At 40.6% G+C, this 17489-nt stretch overlaps 1 protein-coding gene across 2 annotated transcripts; it reads right to left on the reverse strand.

Annotated features, from left to right (window-relative positions):
• Positions 1-282: 282 nt before the first annotated feature.
• On the reverse strand, positions 283-16584 carry Napg (NSF attachment protein gamma). 2 transcript variants are annotated; one of them, XM_070029633.1, is made up of 12 exons: positions 16421-16584; positions 14463-14530; positions 12976-13060; positions 12352-12369; positions 11824-11854; positions 9647-9756; positions 9445-9511; positions 8808-8878; positions 6927-7005; positions 4348-4427; positions 3909-4038; positions 283-2693 (listed from the first exon to the last, which is right to left on the reverse strand). In XM_070029633.1, the coding sequence occupies exons 1-12, from the start codon at positions 16474-16476 to the stop codon at positions 2550-2552; spliced, it is 939 nt and encodes a 312-aa protein (XP_069885734.1). In that variant the 5' UTR covers positions 16477-16584; the 3' UTR covers positions 283-2549. The 2 variants fall into 2 exon arrangements, with proteins under 2 accessions (XP_069885734.1, XP_069885736.1); XM_070029635.1 differs by lacking the exons at positions 12352-12369; positions 12976-13060; positions 16421-16584 and having other exon boundaries at positions 14463-14529.
• Between the last annotated feature and the right edge of the window lie 905 nt (positions 16585-17489).

Raw genomic sequence — 17489 nt, forward strand, 5'->3', positions numbered from 1 at the left:
GAATCATCCTGCCAGCAGTTAGGTGGGGCCCACTCATCTCTCTGAATTCTATCACAAGATGGTTAATTTGACCCCTTTATCTGGCTAGAATTTAACCACTTACTTAGGATAGTTACAGATGTGATATTCAATATGAGTAAGTCAAATTCATTAATGATAGTGATAATATTTTTTAGTTTTAGGAATAAATTTTAACATCTTAATGTAAAGTAGAAAAAATACTGCTCTTATACAAATAATTAACAGAATTCCTTGAATAAATGAACAAGCAAAACTAAATAATAATATTCATATTGTTTCAGGTTTATTTTCATAATTGTCTTCCATAGAAGCAACCATCTGCATTTTCGAAACATTTAATATTCTACTCATTAGGAAGCTGAAAAAATAAAGCAGATTCCATACATGAATTCCATACTCTGTATACTCACAAATAAATATATTAAAATGTATTTTGCAGACTGACTTCACTTGCTATATAACAGATCACTGAATACTAAATTTTGAGCATATTCATGCAGATTAGCACTTTGGTACACAAGGGCTTTAAGAGTTCTGGAAAACAATTCTTTTCTTGTTGTAAACACAAGTTTTTCACTTCTGACTAGAATCAAGATGAAAGATTATCAAGTGGAAAAATAGAATGTAGAAGCATGAAAAACAAAGTCTTTACTAGAAACCACACAGAGTAACTCTAACATAGAAGATCTACTCAAGTCCTGCCCACTCTGAAAGGGTGAGGGAACGGGGTTGCAGTTGTCTAAAGCCCGCTGTATTGTTTAAAACTCAAGCTGTCTTCTGCTCAAGATGAACTGTATCACTTTTTATGTTTCCACTATGTAAAAAAGAGGAAAACATAAGATTCCCAAGGCTGTAATTAATAACATGGTCTATAAACTCAGTTTAAAATATCTTTGAGGGGGCTGGGAAGGTGGCTCAGTGGTAGAGCGCTTGCCTTACATGCCTGAAGCCCTGGGTTCAATTCCTCAGCACCACATAAGCATAAGAAAAAAAGCCAGAAGTGGCGCTGTGGCTCAAGTGGTAGAGTGCTAGTCTTGAAGAGCTGAGGGACAGTGCCCAGGCCGAGTTCAGGCCCCACAACCGGACACCCCCCCCAAAAAAAAAAACAACAAATCTTTGAATACTAGCAAATCTGTTTAAATAGATGACTAACTAGTGCAGAAGGTTCTGGCTGATGAAATTTTTTTATGCATTTATTTCTTTCAATAAAAATGCCTAAATACAGCTTTATTCAGATTATTCATAATATTAATATAGTCAATGAAAATGAGCTGGCTACTTGCACATTATGCAAGTAACCTACGGAAACACAAAATTTGTTAATATTTTTCTATCAGACCCTCAATAAATCAGTAACAGTAAGCTCTTCAAGCACACCTGGCAGAGGATGCTTTTCTGTGTAAGCTTGCTCACAGAGCTGGGACCACCAGTGCTATGAGGCTCATTTTAGTGTTTTCAGAAATACTGTGATATGTTCAGTGAAACTAAGCATACCACATTCCAGTAAGATGATTGTAAAGAGACAGGCAGGGTACAAGTAACAGAGCGGGCTTGGCCTGCATGGCACAGAGGAATGCTGCTTCCAGACTCTTCCTATTAGCTTATGAAATGGGCCTAACAAAGACAAGGGGAAAGGAATGCTTCCAACTAAACCATGAGGAAATAACAATGAAGTATAAAAACACTGGCAACTCAGTATTTTAAATACATGCCTTTCAACAGCAATGCTTTCACAGCCCATTTTTTGGTATAAGACAGTATTTCCCATGTTACATTATAGTAGGTCTAGTTGCAACTTTAAATGAGTCAGAAATTATCTGGAGGAAGAAATATGGATATACTCAGTGGATGAGAATAGTTTTTTTGAAATTCATATGAAAGGTCTGATTATCAATGACCATTACTCCAAGAAGATTTGAAGAAACTCACTATATATAAGATGAAAAAAATACCCATGCTTCCAAGAGCACTGAAGACATTTAAGTATCATTTTTAAATGCAACTTCAAAATTTTGTAGTCACATATACCAGCCTAAATGCATGTTTCATTGGGCTAAATACTGAAGAGTTCAAAACAGCTACTATTTCAATCTTATCTCTGAGAAAGACTTAGTCATTTAAATGGATGATATCATTGAGGTAAATTTCCTTTTCAAAACTTTTAAAAATCATAATTATTTTTAACAATAAAAGCAGCACTGTTAAAAAATGCAAAGAAAGTGGCCTAACAATAAATTAGAAAAACCATAAAGGGCTATGCCCTTTTTGTTTAGAATATTGTCTAGAATTAGGCTTGTAAATTTAAAATCACCTGAATTATAATGTGAACACATTTTTGGCTAATTCTTGCTCTTATACTGCGAACAAAAAAATTGCTTCACAGGCAGTAGGCTGATTAGGAAAAATGTTAACTAAAAATTATCCATCTTTACCAATATCACATCCTCAGTGAAGTAGATAAGCATACACAAGTCCCAGGTCCATGAAAATGGTGTGTCAGGATTTTTCCCTTCTCCTAGGCACTAGCACTAGCATAGTCCTCCAGAATATTCGTCTTCCTCCTCCTCAACAGCTGCACTGGTGACACCATCAGGCTTGGCCTGGGGTGTTGCTGGTGACTTCTTTTTGATTCCCCCTCCTGGAACCACCAAGCTCAAGCCCAGCTTAGCATACTGTAAATGACAAAACACATTCTAGTCACATGATATCCCCCAACAATTAACATAAAAGGACAGTGTCTTAGCTACCAGTGACATGAAAAACATGCTGAGCAATGTGCTAAGGTCCAACAGTCTCATGGCCATGATATGACAGGTGCACATTGTGGAAATATGAATGTGTGGCTCATTTGGGAACTTGAGATAATGTGAGTATACCAAGTTAATACTTTAGTATCTATAAAATAAAGTACTGTTGAGTGAGGATGTAAGCTAATGGCATGCCTTTAAAATATATAAAAATTTACAAAATCATACATAAAGCTGAGAGGGACAGTGATATCTGTAACCTCAGTATCCAGAAGGATAAGGCAGGAAGATCACAGTCTGAGGCCAGTCTAAGCTAAACTAAGATACCGGTCTCAAAAACAAAGAATGATTTACACACACACACACACACACACACACACACACACACACACACACACACACACACACACACACACACACACACACACACACACACACACACACACACACACACACACACACACACACACACACACACACACACACACACGGAGGGGGGGAGAAAGAGGAGGAGGGAGGGGAAAGGAGAGAAGAAAACAAGGAGAAAAGACTAGTTTCTCTACCTGTGTCACTGTAAGAAAGTTGACTATTATACCCTGCAACTGGAATCTTAAGTTAATATACAATCAAATACACTGAAAGAGGAAGTGAGCAGGAATGCTGCAGAGCCATGCCCACTCCTGTGTGTGGTGCTCTGCAGGCTGTTTCTTCCTTGGGGACTGAAAGTTTCTTCACAACAGTGCAGAAGACAGAGCCCGTTACTTGACTTTTACAAGTGCATTACACTGCTAGCTGCCTCAGAGGGCTCCCACAGGCTTACTGAAAAAGCCACTAAATGTTGGGTCTCTTCCAGATGGGGGCCTAAAAACAACTGACCAAAAAACATACAGAGGTCAACTGGGAAGAGGAAGTTGGGAATGGAGCTAAATTGTTTAAAAATATGCACATGGTTAAACACAGTTAAAGAGTAAGTAAATGTCGATAATATGGCTGCCATTCAAATCACCCAAATGGAGTTGATATGTCCCTTTATGAGTACAGCTTGAGGTAAAGGTAAAATTAGAGGCAGAAGCCTCCCTCAGGAAAAAAAAAATTACCTCTTCCCTTCAAGTAGAAAGCTAGCCAAAATGGCCCACTCACGTCATTGTCCATGTATTTGAAGAGGGGTGAGTTGCAGACCTCTGACACTTGATCCTGGTCTTGCTGATCATACCCTTCGAGGAGCTGTTCCAGTGCAGTACAGTCTTCACTGCCATTGAACCCTGGTATGCTAAAGTAAAACACAACCACACTTGACCTTCCCTTAAAAGACTGCTTCTCTACCACCAGCAGAGGTGACAAAGTCATGGACATCAGACTGTTACAAAGGGTGGGAGGGCCATTGGCATGCAGTGGACAGAGGCCAGGGGTGTTGCAACGTACAAAACAAGCCCCTCTTCCAAACAATTATCCATCTTGCAATGGTAGTTTACGCCTAGCCCTAGGAGATTTACAAAGAAGCTTCAGAGCCAGAAACAATTAGAAGCAATTCTGACAAATGCCCCCCAGTGCAATTTGGACCTCCAAGTCAAGGTCTTACCTGTAGCTCTCTCTGACACACCTTTCTGCAGCCACATAATCATTTCTGTGCAAATGAACTAAGACTTGAGCGATTGTTTTCTAAAACAAAAAATTAAGATTCCAATTTATTCTTATTTCATAAAGCCAACTCCCTGTCAGTCTTTAAAACACTGAAACTTAACCTTCAGAATATTGGTTTGTATTCTGAAAGATCTGTAATTTCTGATAATGTCTACAGGACACAAATGTGTCTCAAATCCTAACACAAACTACACAAATGGCACAAACTACATTTGCACATTTGGGTAGGATAATGCCCAATTCAGGAGCAGTCCCAGGCAAGCCTGTTAACTCTCCAGCCCTAACCCTTCTCAGGTGGTATTGGCTTGCGGACCATATTTTTGACAAATCCCCAGAACACAATCCCTGAATTTTTCAAAACTTTATACTGACTTAGTCTTGAAAAAGAGAATCAAAAGGGGCTGGGGCTGGGATGGGCTCATAAGTGTAAAACTATACTTAGGAATTCTTGAAAAAATATTTAAGGAGAAAGTACAAATGAAAACTTTAGGCAACATCAGCAATAATAATACGTATATGTCAACAATGCCAAAAGTTATGGGATCAAGAAAATGACGAATTTTATTAGCAAAGCAATTCCAAATTATTATTTTTTTGATACCAGGTCTCTAGCACGTAGCCCAAGCTGACTTTGAACTAAAGATTCTCCTGTCTCCATCTCTATGATGATAGGTGTGCACCACCATGCCCAGCCCATAAAGTTGTCAGGTTCCAAACCTATGTCTTAATTAACAAATGCAACACCTTACCCTTTCCCCTTTGCCAGCTGTGGCTCATTTGGCATGTTATCTGTCTCTGCTTTTCTGTCAATCCTCATATGGGACCAAACCATACTAGTACTTCCCATGAGCACACTAGAAACAACCCGAGTCTGTAAGTGACACAGGACTCTAGCTTTGGCTGGAAGCTCCCCTCCACAGGCTCCTCTGAATAAACCCTTGCTGGTATCAAGCTGTATCTTCATCTGTTTTCTGCAGAGTTTTGAATCTAAAAGAAGTATTCAAAAAGAATTTTCTTTTTTTTGGTGCTGGTCCTGGGGCACTGTCCCTGAGGTTTTTTGCTTAAGGCTAGTGCTCTACTACTTGAGTCACAGCTCCATTTCTGCCTTTTTTGTGGTTAATTGGAGGTAAGACTTTCTGGCTAGGCCGGCTTTGAACTGAGACCCTGAGAGCTAAGCCTTTTAAGTAGAAAGGATTACAGTGTGAACCACCAAGGCCTGGCTAAATCTTCATTTCTATTTTTTTAACTGCTCTGTCTTCAAGTTTACTATCTTTTGTTATTTCCATTATAAAACCATACCATTATAATTACACTCATCTAGTCATTTATTTCAGATACTATATTTAGTCCTAAAAATAACTTTTTCCATTTAAAAAAAAAAACAAAGAGGACTTGATTGACATCAGTTGTCTTTTCTCCTGAACCTAGGCCAGTTCCGGGTTTAGGTGTTGAGTAATTATGCACTGTGTCCCTGATGTCTGTGGATATTATGCTATGGTGATGTTGCTGTAATTCTCTGGGTATCAAATGCTTTTAACAGCCAGTCAGTCATCTCAGTTATGTCAAACTGTGAACCATGCCTTGTTTTTGGTCCTGTAAGGCTCAGTGGTTTATGCTTTATTTCCCTTCTCTCAGCACTGTACAGGAGTCTGCTATGGGTCTGTCATACCTATGTATATAGCCAAGATCTGTGGGGGGCCACATACATCCTTAGGTGACTCCCTTTCCTATTTTCTCCTTATTGGGATTTTCTTTATGCTCTGATGGCTCCTTTTCCCAGTTCCTCTGGCCAGAAAGTGGGGTTCCTCTATTTTTGATGGGCCTGAGCCATTATGACAGTTGTAGCTTGACCTTGGAGCAAGCTGATGGAGAAAAACAACTTGGCCTTCTCTGTTTATATCAATGATGGGATTTCTTTTGCATTTTTATTGCTTGGGCCTCTGCTGCCTAGCACTGTGAATGCTCTCAGGGCAATGCTGTAAGAGGAAGTGGGAAACTCATTTTTCCACCTGCTTATTTCCCTCCATAGTTTATCTGCCTTTCTTTGTTTCTCAGGAGTTGTAGATAGCTGCTTTCTAGTTTCTAGTTTTAGTTGCAATCCACAAGAAACAGGTTATAATGGCTTTCTCATTCACAGGCAGAAATAGTGTCATTTCACAGAAATATACAAATACCCACCGTATCCCTGCATTATTTATATATTCTAATGTGAAGAGTTATCGAATGTAAAGCCAAAAGTGGGCATTTTCTTTTTTTTTTTTTTTGGTCAGTCATTGGGCTTGAACTCTGGGCTTGGGTGCTGTCCCTCAGCTCTTCAGCTCAAGGCGAGCACTCTACCCCTTGAGCCACAGCGCCACTTCCGGTTTTCTAGTGGTTTATTGGAGATAAGAGTTTCACGGACTTTCCTTGCCAGGGCTGGCTTTGAACCATGATTCTCAGATCTCAGCCTCCTGAGTAGCCAGGATTACAGGCGTAAGCCACCAGCGCCTGGCAAAAGTGGGCATTTTCAACAAATACCTTGTAACAAGTTGGATAATTTTCAATTTCTTTATAAATATTCTTTTCCTTCTGAATGGAGACAGCAGCTTCATCAAATCTGAAAACAAAACCAAACAAAGAAATGTAAGACAAGGCAGGCAGTGATCCCTTCATAGTATATGTTATCTTTGTAGTGCATGTGATAGACTCTGGAGAAACAGACAGGTAGGTAGGTATTCTTAACTACCCCATAACCATGTCCCCATCAGCTCTGTTCATCTGGCTTTCTGGACTGTCTCCTAAATGTCAATCTCCTGCCAGGCTCATGCCTACAATCCTACCTACTCAGGAGGCTGAGATCTAAGGATTGCAGTTCAAAGCCAGCCCGGGCGGAAAGTCTGTGTGACTCGTATCTCCAATTAACCAGAAAACCAGAAGTGGTGCTGTGGCTCAAGTGAAAGAGTGCTCACCTTGAGCTGAAGAGCTCAGAAAGCTGAAGTCCCACAACTGCCCCCCCCCCCCCCCACACACAAAAAGTCCATCAGGCTTCAAGTTGACTTATGAACAAAGGAATGTAAGTGTTGGTGCAAATGACAAGTAATGAGTTTCTAACAAATTCAATAAACCCCTCAGTGAAATGCACCAGAAACTAGCCTCCATTTCATCACTCAGACTTCTTCCCTTCCCATGGAAAGGGCTTCCAGGCTCCCCAAGGCTACTCTCTCCCTCTTTTATGTCTGCTGCCTTCCCAGGCCCCAGTGCTGCCTCAGCAGGCCCCAGTCAACCAAGCCAGCCCACCTGAACCTTTGATCTTCAACACTCATCTCTTCTAACCACTCTCACCTATTCTCCACTTGATGGTGGGCTCGAGAAAGAGAAAGCAAAGGGATGGCTAGACCATTTTCCCCGAAGAATGTACCTTTATAGGCAAAGTTATCTAATCCTAAGATTCTGGGGTAATGTGTAACGCCACTTAGGAGGCTGAGATTTAAGGATTACTGTTTTCTGAAGCCAGCCTAAGCAGGAAAGTCCATGAGAATCTTATCTCCAATTAATGACCAAAAAGCTGGAGGTGGAGCTGTGGTTCAAGTAGTAGAGTGCTAGCCTTGAGCAAAAAGCTCAGGGACAGTACCTAGGCCCTGAATTCAAGCCACAGGACTAGCAGAACAGCAACAAAAAAACTAACCAAATAACAGATCTCTTTCATGCTGCTGAATCATACTTGCCAATAAAAGTGAGATGCTGCTGAACGCCATTCACACCTGTAATCCTAGCTACTCAGGAGGCTGAGATCTGAGGATCACCATTCAAAGTCAGCTCAGACAGGAGAGCCTTTGAGACTCTTATCTCCACTAGAAAACCAAGTGGCACAGTGACACAAAGTGGTAATGCCCTAGACTCAAGCAAAAGAGCTCAGGGACAAAAAAAAAAAAGAGCTAATTCTGGCATTATACAGAAGAAAAACAGTGCATCTTTAAATATTTAATTCAGTATGTCTCCTCACTAGATGTCAATTTTTCTACAGGATATAAAGGGTATCCTTGTATGCCTATAGCTTATATTTAAAGATGAACAGCTATACCTAAAACTATTTACCAGTCCAAAATGTAGACTTATAATACACTTAGAAGCCAGGTGTCAGTGGCTTGCACCTGTAATCCTAGGTACTGAGGAGGCTGAGATCTGAGGAGTACGGTTCAGTCAGCCTGGGTAGAAAAGTCTGAGACTCTAGCCACCAAAAAGCTGAACGTAAAAATGTTGCTCAAATGGTAGAGCACCAGCCAAGAGCAAGAAAGCTAAAGGACAGTACTTAGGGCTTTGAATTCAAGCCCCAATAATGGCGCGCGCGCGCGCGTGTGTGTGTGTGTGTATGTGCGTGTATGCATACACGAGGCATACATATAGTTTGAAAGCGCACACCTGCGTCCACGTACAAGTAGTCTTGAGGCTTTGCCCAGTAGTTCAACTGCCTGCCGGAGGCGTTCCTCATTCTGAAGGAATCAAGAAGGAATGGTGGCTGCATTAATCTGGAAAACTTACCTTTCAGCAATAAATTTATAAAGTAATAGAAGTGACTATGAGGTGCCAAACTTTGCTAGTCTATTCACGACTTAATCTCTAACAGAGAAGACAAGCCTTAAAAGCAGTCACTGGCTAGGTACTAGTTGCTCTTACCTATAATTGTAACTACTTTGGAGGCTAAGAATAGGAGGATCACAATTGCAGAAAAAGTTTGAAAGACTCCTTTTTCATTAGAGCGCTAGACACAGTGGTATACCCATTATCCTAGTTATAATGAAAAGCCTAATATGCAGACAGAGCCCGGGTATAGGTCTGGGAAGGGAGTAAGACTGTCTCTCAAAAGCAACTAGCAGAAAATAGGGCTGGAGATATGGCTTGGTGATAAGAGATCCTGCTCAGCAAGCAAAAGTCCCGAGTTCAAATTCCAAATCCCAGTACTGTTAAAGAAGAAAAAAAAAAGCAGCCATCTCATTTTTGTTTACATATATGCTATTAATCTTAACATTTTAAGTGAAGAGAAAAAGTTCAAACTTACTTCAAAGACATTAGCTGTCTGTTGATACAACTGTACAGCCTTTTCTGGATCAATATTTTCTACAAGCCTGAATTAGATGAGAGAATTTCACTTATATGAGAAGCAGAAAAATCTGTTTTGCAGAGGACTTTATAAAAGCAAACTAAAGACAACATCTCTGCAGAACCAATGCTTCCAACTGTAAGCAGGTGTGCACACTCACTTTCCAGCTCGTTCCAATGCCATGGCTGCTGTATCGGGAGTACCGTTCTCCAAGTACATCATGCTGGCTTTCTCAATCAGCTGAACAGCCTCGGGAAGTTTCTGCATCTCCTTTAGGCAAAACATACAGCATAGGGCAGAAAATGTACCCAGTTAAACAAGCAGAGTTAATGACTGGAAATTCAATTATTCTACCCCTAATTCATGAGCAAATGACTTGAAAACATTATACAACAAATGTACTTAAAATGGTTCAAATGGTGATGTTCCAACTGAAGCTACATGTAACCAATCAGAAATGTATCATAAATATCTATATCTAGCTAATGGTTACTACAGACTTTCAATGAAGCTATATAAGTTAGAGAAGTCAAATAACTTTCTTCTTGCTATTTTGTATTTACATTTTTTAAACATAAACACCAAGTCCCTTCTATATAGAGGTCTACACCAAACCTGTAGCCTAAGCCAGGTGCTGGTAGCTCATGCCTGTAATCCTGGCTATTCAGGAGACTGAGTTCTGAGGATCAGGGTTCAAAGCCACCCCAGGCAGGAAACTCCATGAGACTCTTATCTACAATAAACCACTAGAAAACCAGGAGTGGCACTGCAGCTCAAGTGGTAGAGCGCTCACCTTGAGCTGTAGAGCTCAGGGACAGCGCCCAGGCCCAGAGTTAAGCCCCATGACCAAAAAAAAAAAAAAAAAAGAAAAAAGAAAAAAGAAAGCTAGCTTATTTTTCTTCTACTTTACATAAACTATTCTGTCTGGAGCTCAAGACTCCTACAACATTATTCTAAGGTATAACTATCTAATAAGCATGCCAGAAAGCAATTCGTTTCATCTGTTTCCTAGCCATTGTCTTTCCCTAAAGTACTACCTTTCTTAACTTCAAAGACATTTGAACAAAAGAAATGATGCTTAATAATAACTTTTAAGTAAGATTCAAAGCTTAAGTACAGCTACTAGGGATAAACTGAGGCTACAAGAATTATGATGTGCTAGATTGCTATATTCAGATAGGATATGCTAATAGAAGGCACAAGGTACATTTGAGAACTTCCCACTTCTCAGGGGAAACAGGAAGGAGAACACAACCCTGGCCTCTTGGCTAACAAGAAATTGTAGTTTCTAAGGGACTGTTATTGGGTGTTGCATCAGCCAACAACTTAGCTGCATGATCTTTGGGGAAGGTGCATTTCAATGGCAGAGCAGTTGGAAGCACTCTTATTTACGTATTTCTCTTTTGAAAACATCTAGACAATTAACATTTCTCAATAACTATGCTTACAACTACTTGTTATCACTCTATTTCTTTATGCCAGATGTGCAGAACCAAAATTTCTGTGTCAGAGGCTAAGAAAATACTTAAACTAAACTTGTTAATTACAGTACTAATATTCCTTAATCTTTCCAGCTTTCTAAATATTCTACCAGAAGCATGAATTCATTGAAAACAAAATTGGCAAGTTAATATTCTAAAAGTCATACAAAACAAAGTTTATTGAGTTTTAAAAAAGCTTTAAGAACTAAAAATAATTCAAAATAACTTTTTATAAAGGTAGAAAACATAAAAATGGAAAATATTTCAACTTAATTACCATCAGACATACTTTGAGAAACACACAGTACTAGTATGTGCTATCTTACCATAAGATGGGTGTTAATTTCTAATGTGCATTTTTTTTCTAATGTGTTTTTAAGAACTGTGGCCCACTGGTGGTCAACGTTGTCATTTGAAAACAATCAGGTAAAACAGCAATAACTAAGACAAAATGGTATTTATTTAAGCAGAATAAGTATTTTCTTTCTAAAACCCATGAAAATTTCTAAACATTTTTGTCCATTTTTACATTTACAAGTCCTTAAAGTCTTAAATATAGGGAAACCTCCTTTGTAGCATTTTTCGTTTCGTCATTAATATCTGTCCTATTACAAAGCTTTCAACCCTGTTTTTCCAAGTTCCAACCAATATATTTCTGCTTACATTTCACTTTCAACACTTACAATTCCTTCCTTTAGATACACAAAATGTAAACTTTGATGTTACCCTGGACAGGAATTCTTAATTTACCATCTATGTCTTTACACAGCAAGTAAACTTTTCCATCTCAACATAAATTCTACCTCAACACCTTGTTAATTCATTTTACTTACAGTACTGACAAAATATTACTAACCTTCAACATCATGCCAGCTTGCTCATAAGCCCTAAAAAGAGAATATAATTTCTCTGATGAGATCTTCATGAAATTAGGGGAGGAGAGGTTTCCTGGTGAAGGCCCTGCCAGTGGGGAAAGTGAATGCTGGCTTGGGCACAGTCTGATACTTTAGGCTTCTGTCACAAGGCTTTGATTATGGGGTAATCTAACCTGACAAACCTAAGCCTAAATTCTAAAACAAATACTCTTAGTAGAAGCAACTTTCACAAGTACTTGTTAACTACAAGGACAGGTAAAGAGAGATTCTAACTCAAGTGTGTGTTTCATAGGCTACTGAATACAAAAGTCCTGAAACGTTATGCTGAATCTAATTCCAATAACTTATAATATGAAATTACTTAGTTTTAAAAATTCAGTTGAAAACTTAAGCAAATGGAAGTAACTATTTTATTTAAATATATAGTAATTCGCTACTTACAAATGTGTGGGGAAAATTTACTAGCTGATTAAAAAATAATTTGTAAAAACATGGATAATATTACTTACTTGGCAGCATGGAAAAGACTGAATGGATATAATGATGTCAAAATTAAGGAAAAAGAGGAAATCAGTGGCTTCTAGAGATCTACTTTTACAAGACAGTTAACTACATCACTAGTTGTCAGTTTCAAAAGATGACTCCAAACCAGTACAGAAATTATTCTGTTTCTGCAGATCTCTCATCATTGCTTATCTCACAAAAAAACTGCATAGATCTTTAGTTATTCCTATGAGACATTAATCTGAAGAGTCTGCCTAAAATGCATAATTGTTACATTTTAAAATACCCATTGTGTTTCAAATATTTCAGAAAGACTGTACTGTTAAAATTTTTACATTCCAACTTATGCATTTTCAATATCTGTGTCTCGTTTTATTCTTTAGCAGATGTCTAAAAATATCCCTCCTTCCTCTCCAGCAAATAACCAGAAAATAAACTCTCAAACACAGCTCTAAGAGCTGATGTAGACATATGATCACACTATAAATGCTCCCTCAGTTTAAAAATAAACAATTTTTCTAATCATATTCTAATTTAAACTATTTTATTTCAAATGTAGTAAAACAGGAAAAAGTTGCTGTTAAAATCACCTAATTATTTAATTCCTTTTTAAAGGGTGAAAAAGATACGCCCTATTGTTTTCATGGGCAACAGCTTCCCGGAGGCAGGCATCTTTTGCTTGCTCAAATTGTTTGGCATTTTTAAAAGCAACAGCTGAAACAGAAAAAAAAAAAATAGACTTTCTATTTCCATCATTAAAAATGTTGAAATGAATCATCCTCAAAATCGGCATACTATACAAACTATTACAAAGTATACTAATTTCAAGTAGGAAGTTTCCTAAAACTATAAAATACAATTAATTCTCTCTCCTTAGAAGAATGTCCTCATAATCTCTATCAATACTTTAAAAGAATATTTTCAAAAGTTTTTAAAATTGTCACTAGTAGCAACATATTAGTGCTACATCCACCGAAAAACAAAGGAGGGGGTAACAAAGGAGGGGGTTTGATAAGAAATGTATTCATTACCTTACTCATGTAACTGTAACCCCTCTGTACACCATAAAAAAAAAAAAAAAATCCTGCTAACAGCAACACTCTCAGATACGCCCAAACACGAGATTCTCTATGGCAAATGGCAGCTCCTCAGTTTCCAGGATTCATATTTAATGATTAAATCCTTATAGCTCATTAAATACTGAGAAACCAAATGTCTAACATGCATCTTACATACAAACACAAATACACACAAACACTGCTTCCATACTGTTACCTGTATTGCTAGAAGAGCTAAAATACTGTCAGCTGTTTTAAAGGGGTTCTCATCAGAACAAAACGAAGAGGAATAGCCCTAATTAGTGCCCTCGGTTAGTTTCAATGTCCCTGATTTCTCTTTTCTAAAACAAGTTTGACTGAAAGTACTTGCCCAAGATGATCACTATTCTAAGTTTACAATCTTAGTCAGGACCATCACTACAACAGCTGAAAATATTCTTGAGGGACTTGAAATTGTAGTAGTTTACATCCCAAATGCTAACAGATCTACCTGCTGGTAGCTATCATATCTTTCTAAAATGAAAATGCTAAGTTTTTAATAAATTCCCTTTACTAGCTCATGTATAGACAGACAGAGACAGATGTTAAATATACGTACTGCTTTATACTTCATGAACACTTAGCAAGGTAGCTCAAAGTTAAGCTCATATAAAACCATAGTAGGCCAAAATACAATTTATAGATTTGCTTGCTTACAATGAAGCGAAGTTTAAAAAAAAAAAAACCAAAAACTTAAAAACTCCTTATTCAATAATGAGTGTAGAAGAATATGGCAAGACTTGAACACAGTACTATAGACAAATGCAAAGCAGTGTAACAATGCAAAAACCTGGAACTGTCTACCATTACCACTACTCATCTCTGTGAAAAGAGGAACCAGAATCTCTGGCTCAGTCAAAACATCTGAATAGAATAAGGTAGGGGGAAAAATGCAAGACTCTGCACGGTTGTTCTGCCTTAAAAACAACAAAACTATTACAGTCCTACAAGCAGCATTGAGATATTACTCTTAAGATTATTTTAAAGTACTCTAGTAACATCACTTCAGCCACAAATACCTGCTTTTCCATATTCAGATGCAGCACTATCATAGTCTGGTTTCCATTTCAAAAATCCAGTCTTCAAGCTAGAATGCAAGAAAAGCACATTTCAACTTCAGTTTTAAGTTAGAACCCTGCTTGTAGTGACCATGTAGGTCATTAAGATATTTTTAGAAAAAGAAAAGCCATCAGGTGCAAATACCCACCCTGCCTTCCTCCATCTAGACTCTTTCTGAATAAACACATCCTCATTCCCTCATTGTAAAGCATAATGTTCCCCCTTTTGAAATGACTCTGTAACATCCAAACAGAGCAGAGATTGTCAATACATGGTACTCAGACCAGCAGCATCAGTATTACCTGGAAACTTCTCAAAATGTAAATTGCTGACCCCACCCCAGGCCTACAGAACCAGCAATGTTAGGGGTTGGGCACAGTGATCCATGCTCTGATAAACTGAAAGGAACACTCATGCCCAAGAACCTGGAAGCCACGTCCTCAGTAGCTCAGAGGCTATGGTATGGAGTTCAGAGAAGCTGAGGAGTCACCAGCATACAGCACACCAAGGGCACAGGGAGAATCCCCTAGGGAGTCTGAAGAGTGAGTAGAAGGGCTGACAAAAGTAAAAGGCCGAGAATCAGCCACTAGGGAACAACAGAAAGAATAACTGTATTAGAAAGGGAACCATGCAATGGAAACAAAGAGAAACTGTCCTCCAGGATCTTTACTGACTTTAGAGGCCAAGGATAGTGTTCAGTCTTTATTCACCTTGTTTGCAATACACTGTTTTAAAAACTAATTCAGTGGCTGTCACGCTTTGATGTGTTGGGCACCAGTAGCTCCCACCTGTTCATCTTAGCTACTCAGGAGGCTGAAATTAACAGATTAACAGTTGAGAGCCAGCTGGGGCAGAAAAGCCCATGAGACTCCATCTCCAATTAACCAGCAAAATGCCAGACTAAAGGCATAGGCTCAAGGAGTGGAGCAGGAGTCATGAGCAACCAAAAAAAAAAGAAAAGGAAGTACCAAGCCATGGTATCAACACACACGCACATACACTCTACAAAAACCTTTGGTGTCCATAGGAATTGCTGTACACCATCTTAAGCTGCACACGAATCAGGGGAGCAACCTGGCTGGAAAATGAGGATTTTCCCCTACGCGCCTCAGAAGTACACCCTTCATTTTGCGACGGGTGCATGGGACTGTCCAGAGAATCTAGCTCTGGTGACATTTTCTTTTATGTATACACTGTAACAAGAATTAGATTTGCAAGCCTTTTTTTTTTCAAAGTTACCAACAATTTCATTAGTTAAAAAAAAAAATCTAAAATCCTTAAAATTGCATGCACCCTAGGCACCGCCCTCAATTTCCTCTGGGAGAGTCTTTAACTCCTTCCTCTCCGCATCGGCCAAGGACAAGCGGATACTTTCTGCGACGTGCCGGGGGTTTGTTGCCACGGGTAAGTGAGGGTCTGGGGTCAACCTCCTGCAGCCAGAGGCTGCGGCGCCCTGGCACGCGGCCCGGCAGCCATGCGGGGAGCGCCCCGCGCACTCATCCAGAGGGCGGCAGGCAGGCCGCACAGCGAGGCGCCAGGGAAGGTGGCGAGGGTGCGCCAGGGAATGTTCCAGGTGAACCCGCAGTCCACATGGGGGCTTCTCGGCGACGGCAGTCGAGGAGGAGGGCTTCCCCGGCAGGGACGCTTCGGGCCGGCAGAACCCCCGGCCCCGGGGAGGTGGGGCGGCCCTGGGGGAGGCCGGGATGCGACCGCCTCCCCGCCATGCGCAGGCCGGCCCCGCTCCGCGAGACCTGGAGACGGAGGACACGCGGGAGGAGCCCCGCGGCCGAGCCCGGCTCCCGCGCCGCCCGCAGCCGGGACCCCGCCACCTCCAAGCCACGCCGCGGCCGCGCCCCGCCGGGACTGACGGGGCCGGGGCGCCCGCACACGCACACCCCCCGCGACCGCGCTCACTCACTACTTCTCTGCTTTGGCTATGTGCTCCAGCCCCTCGTTGATCTTCTGAGCCGCCATCGCCGGCGCCGGCCCGGACGCGGAGGGCGAAGCCGCTGTGTTCGGGATCCAGGAGAGAGCTCGGCCGCGTCGGCGTGGGAACCCCGCGGAGGACGCCGGGACGCCGCACGGCTGAGCGTCTACGGGGAGCCGGAGCGCTCAAACTTCCGCTGCGCAGCCTGCCGGAAGTACGGCTAGACGACGACGCGCAGGCGCAGACTGCGAGGGACGGTCTCGGCGCTGCGGTTTTGGCCAGGCCTGGGGTGGGAGGGTGGGGAGGGGGGTTTGAGGTGGGGGGGAGGCCGGGAGAAATCCCTTCGTTCTTGTGCTTATTCTTGCTCTTGACAAATGCGTAGCAAAGTGTGTCTGGAACTTCTAGGCCCTAGAGAACCAACAGAGTACCACAGACACCCCGGACCCATGAAATAATGCTTTTTCATCATGGAGATTGCCCAGTTAGCTGGTCTCAACTAACCACATTCGAAGCTTCCTGTACTATATCTGGAACAAATCTCCCGTTATGCTTTCTTCCCTCATTCATATTGAATTGTTATTTACTGCTGAATACACACACACACTCTGCGCCAGACTTGACTGTTGAGCTATCTTGGAATTGTCATCTACCTGGGCCTACAACATCTAACTTAATTTTATTTCAGCATCAATAAAGAGAGAATGAAAAAGAAAAAGACAACAGGATAACCCCTTGTCATCGGAGTGTTCTGTTTCCAAAAGCCTTTGAATTAGAAAGTGAAGTTTGGTACATGCAAACTTGTCCTAGTATTAAGGGATCAAGAGGAGATAAAATGGGGACAAGTGCAAATGTCCCCACTTCTCTTTGCCTAAGGTAGGAATTGAGCAAAGAAACTTCGGACCTATGATGGTCCTGATACTGTATAGTTGTCCAAGCACGGGCAACTCATAAAATTGAATCTTGGCATTATGATGTATCTCCAAATCGTCAACCCAAAAGTCTCTTGGGCTTCATCTTAATCTTTTCTTGCAATACCAACCGTCCTCTTTGGCCCAAGGAA

This window comes from Dipodomys merriami, unplaced genomic scaffold (genome assembly GCF_024711535.1).
Source record: "Dipodomys merriami isolate MVZ:Mamm:240054 unplaced genomic scaffold, mDipMer1.0.p SCAF_2, whole genome shotgun sequence".
NCBI classification, from domain to species: domain Eukaryota; kingdom Metazoa; phylum Chordata; class Mammalia; order Rodentia; family Heteromyidae; genus Dipodomys; species Dipodomys merriami.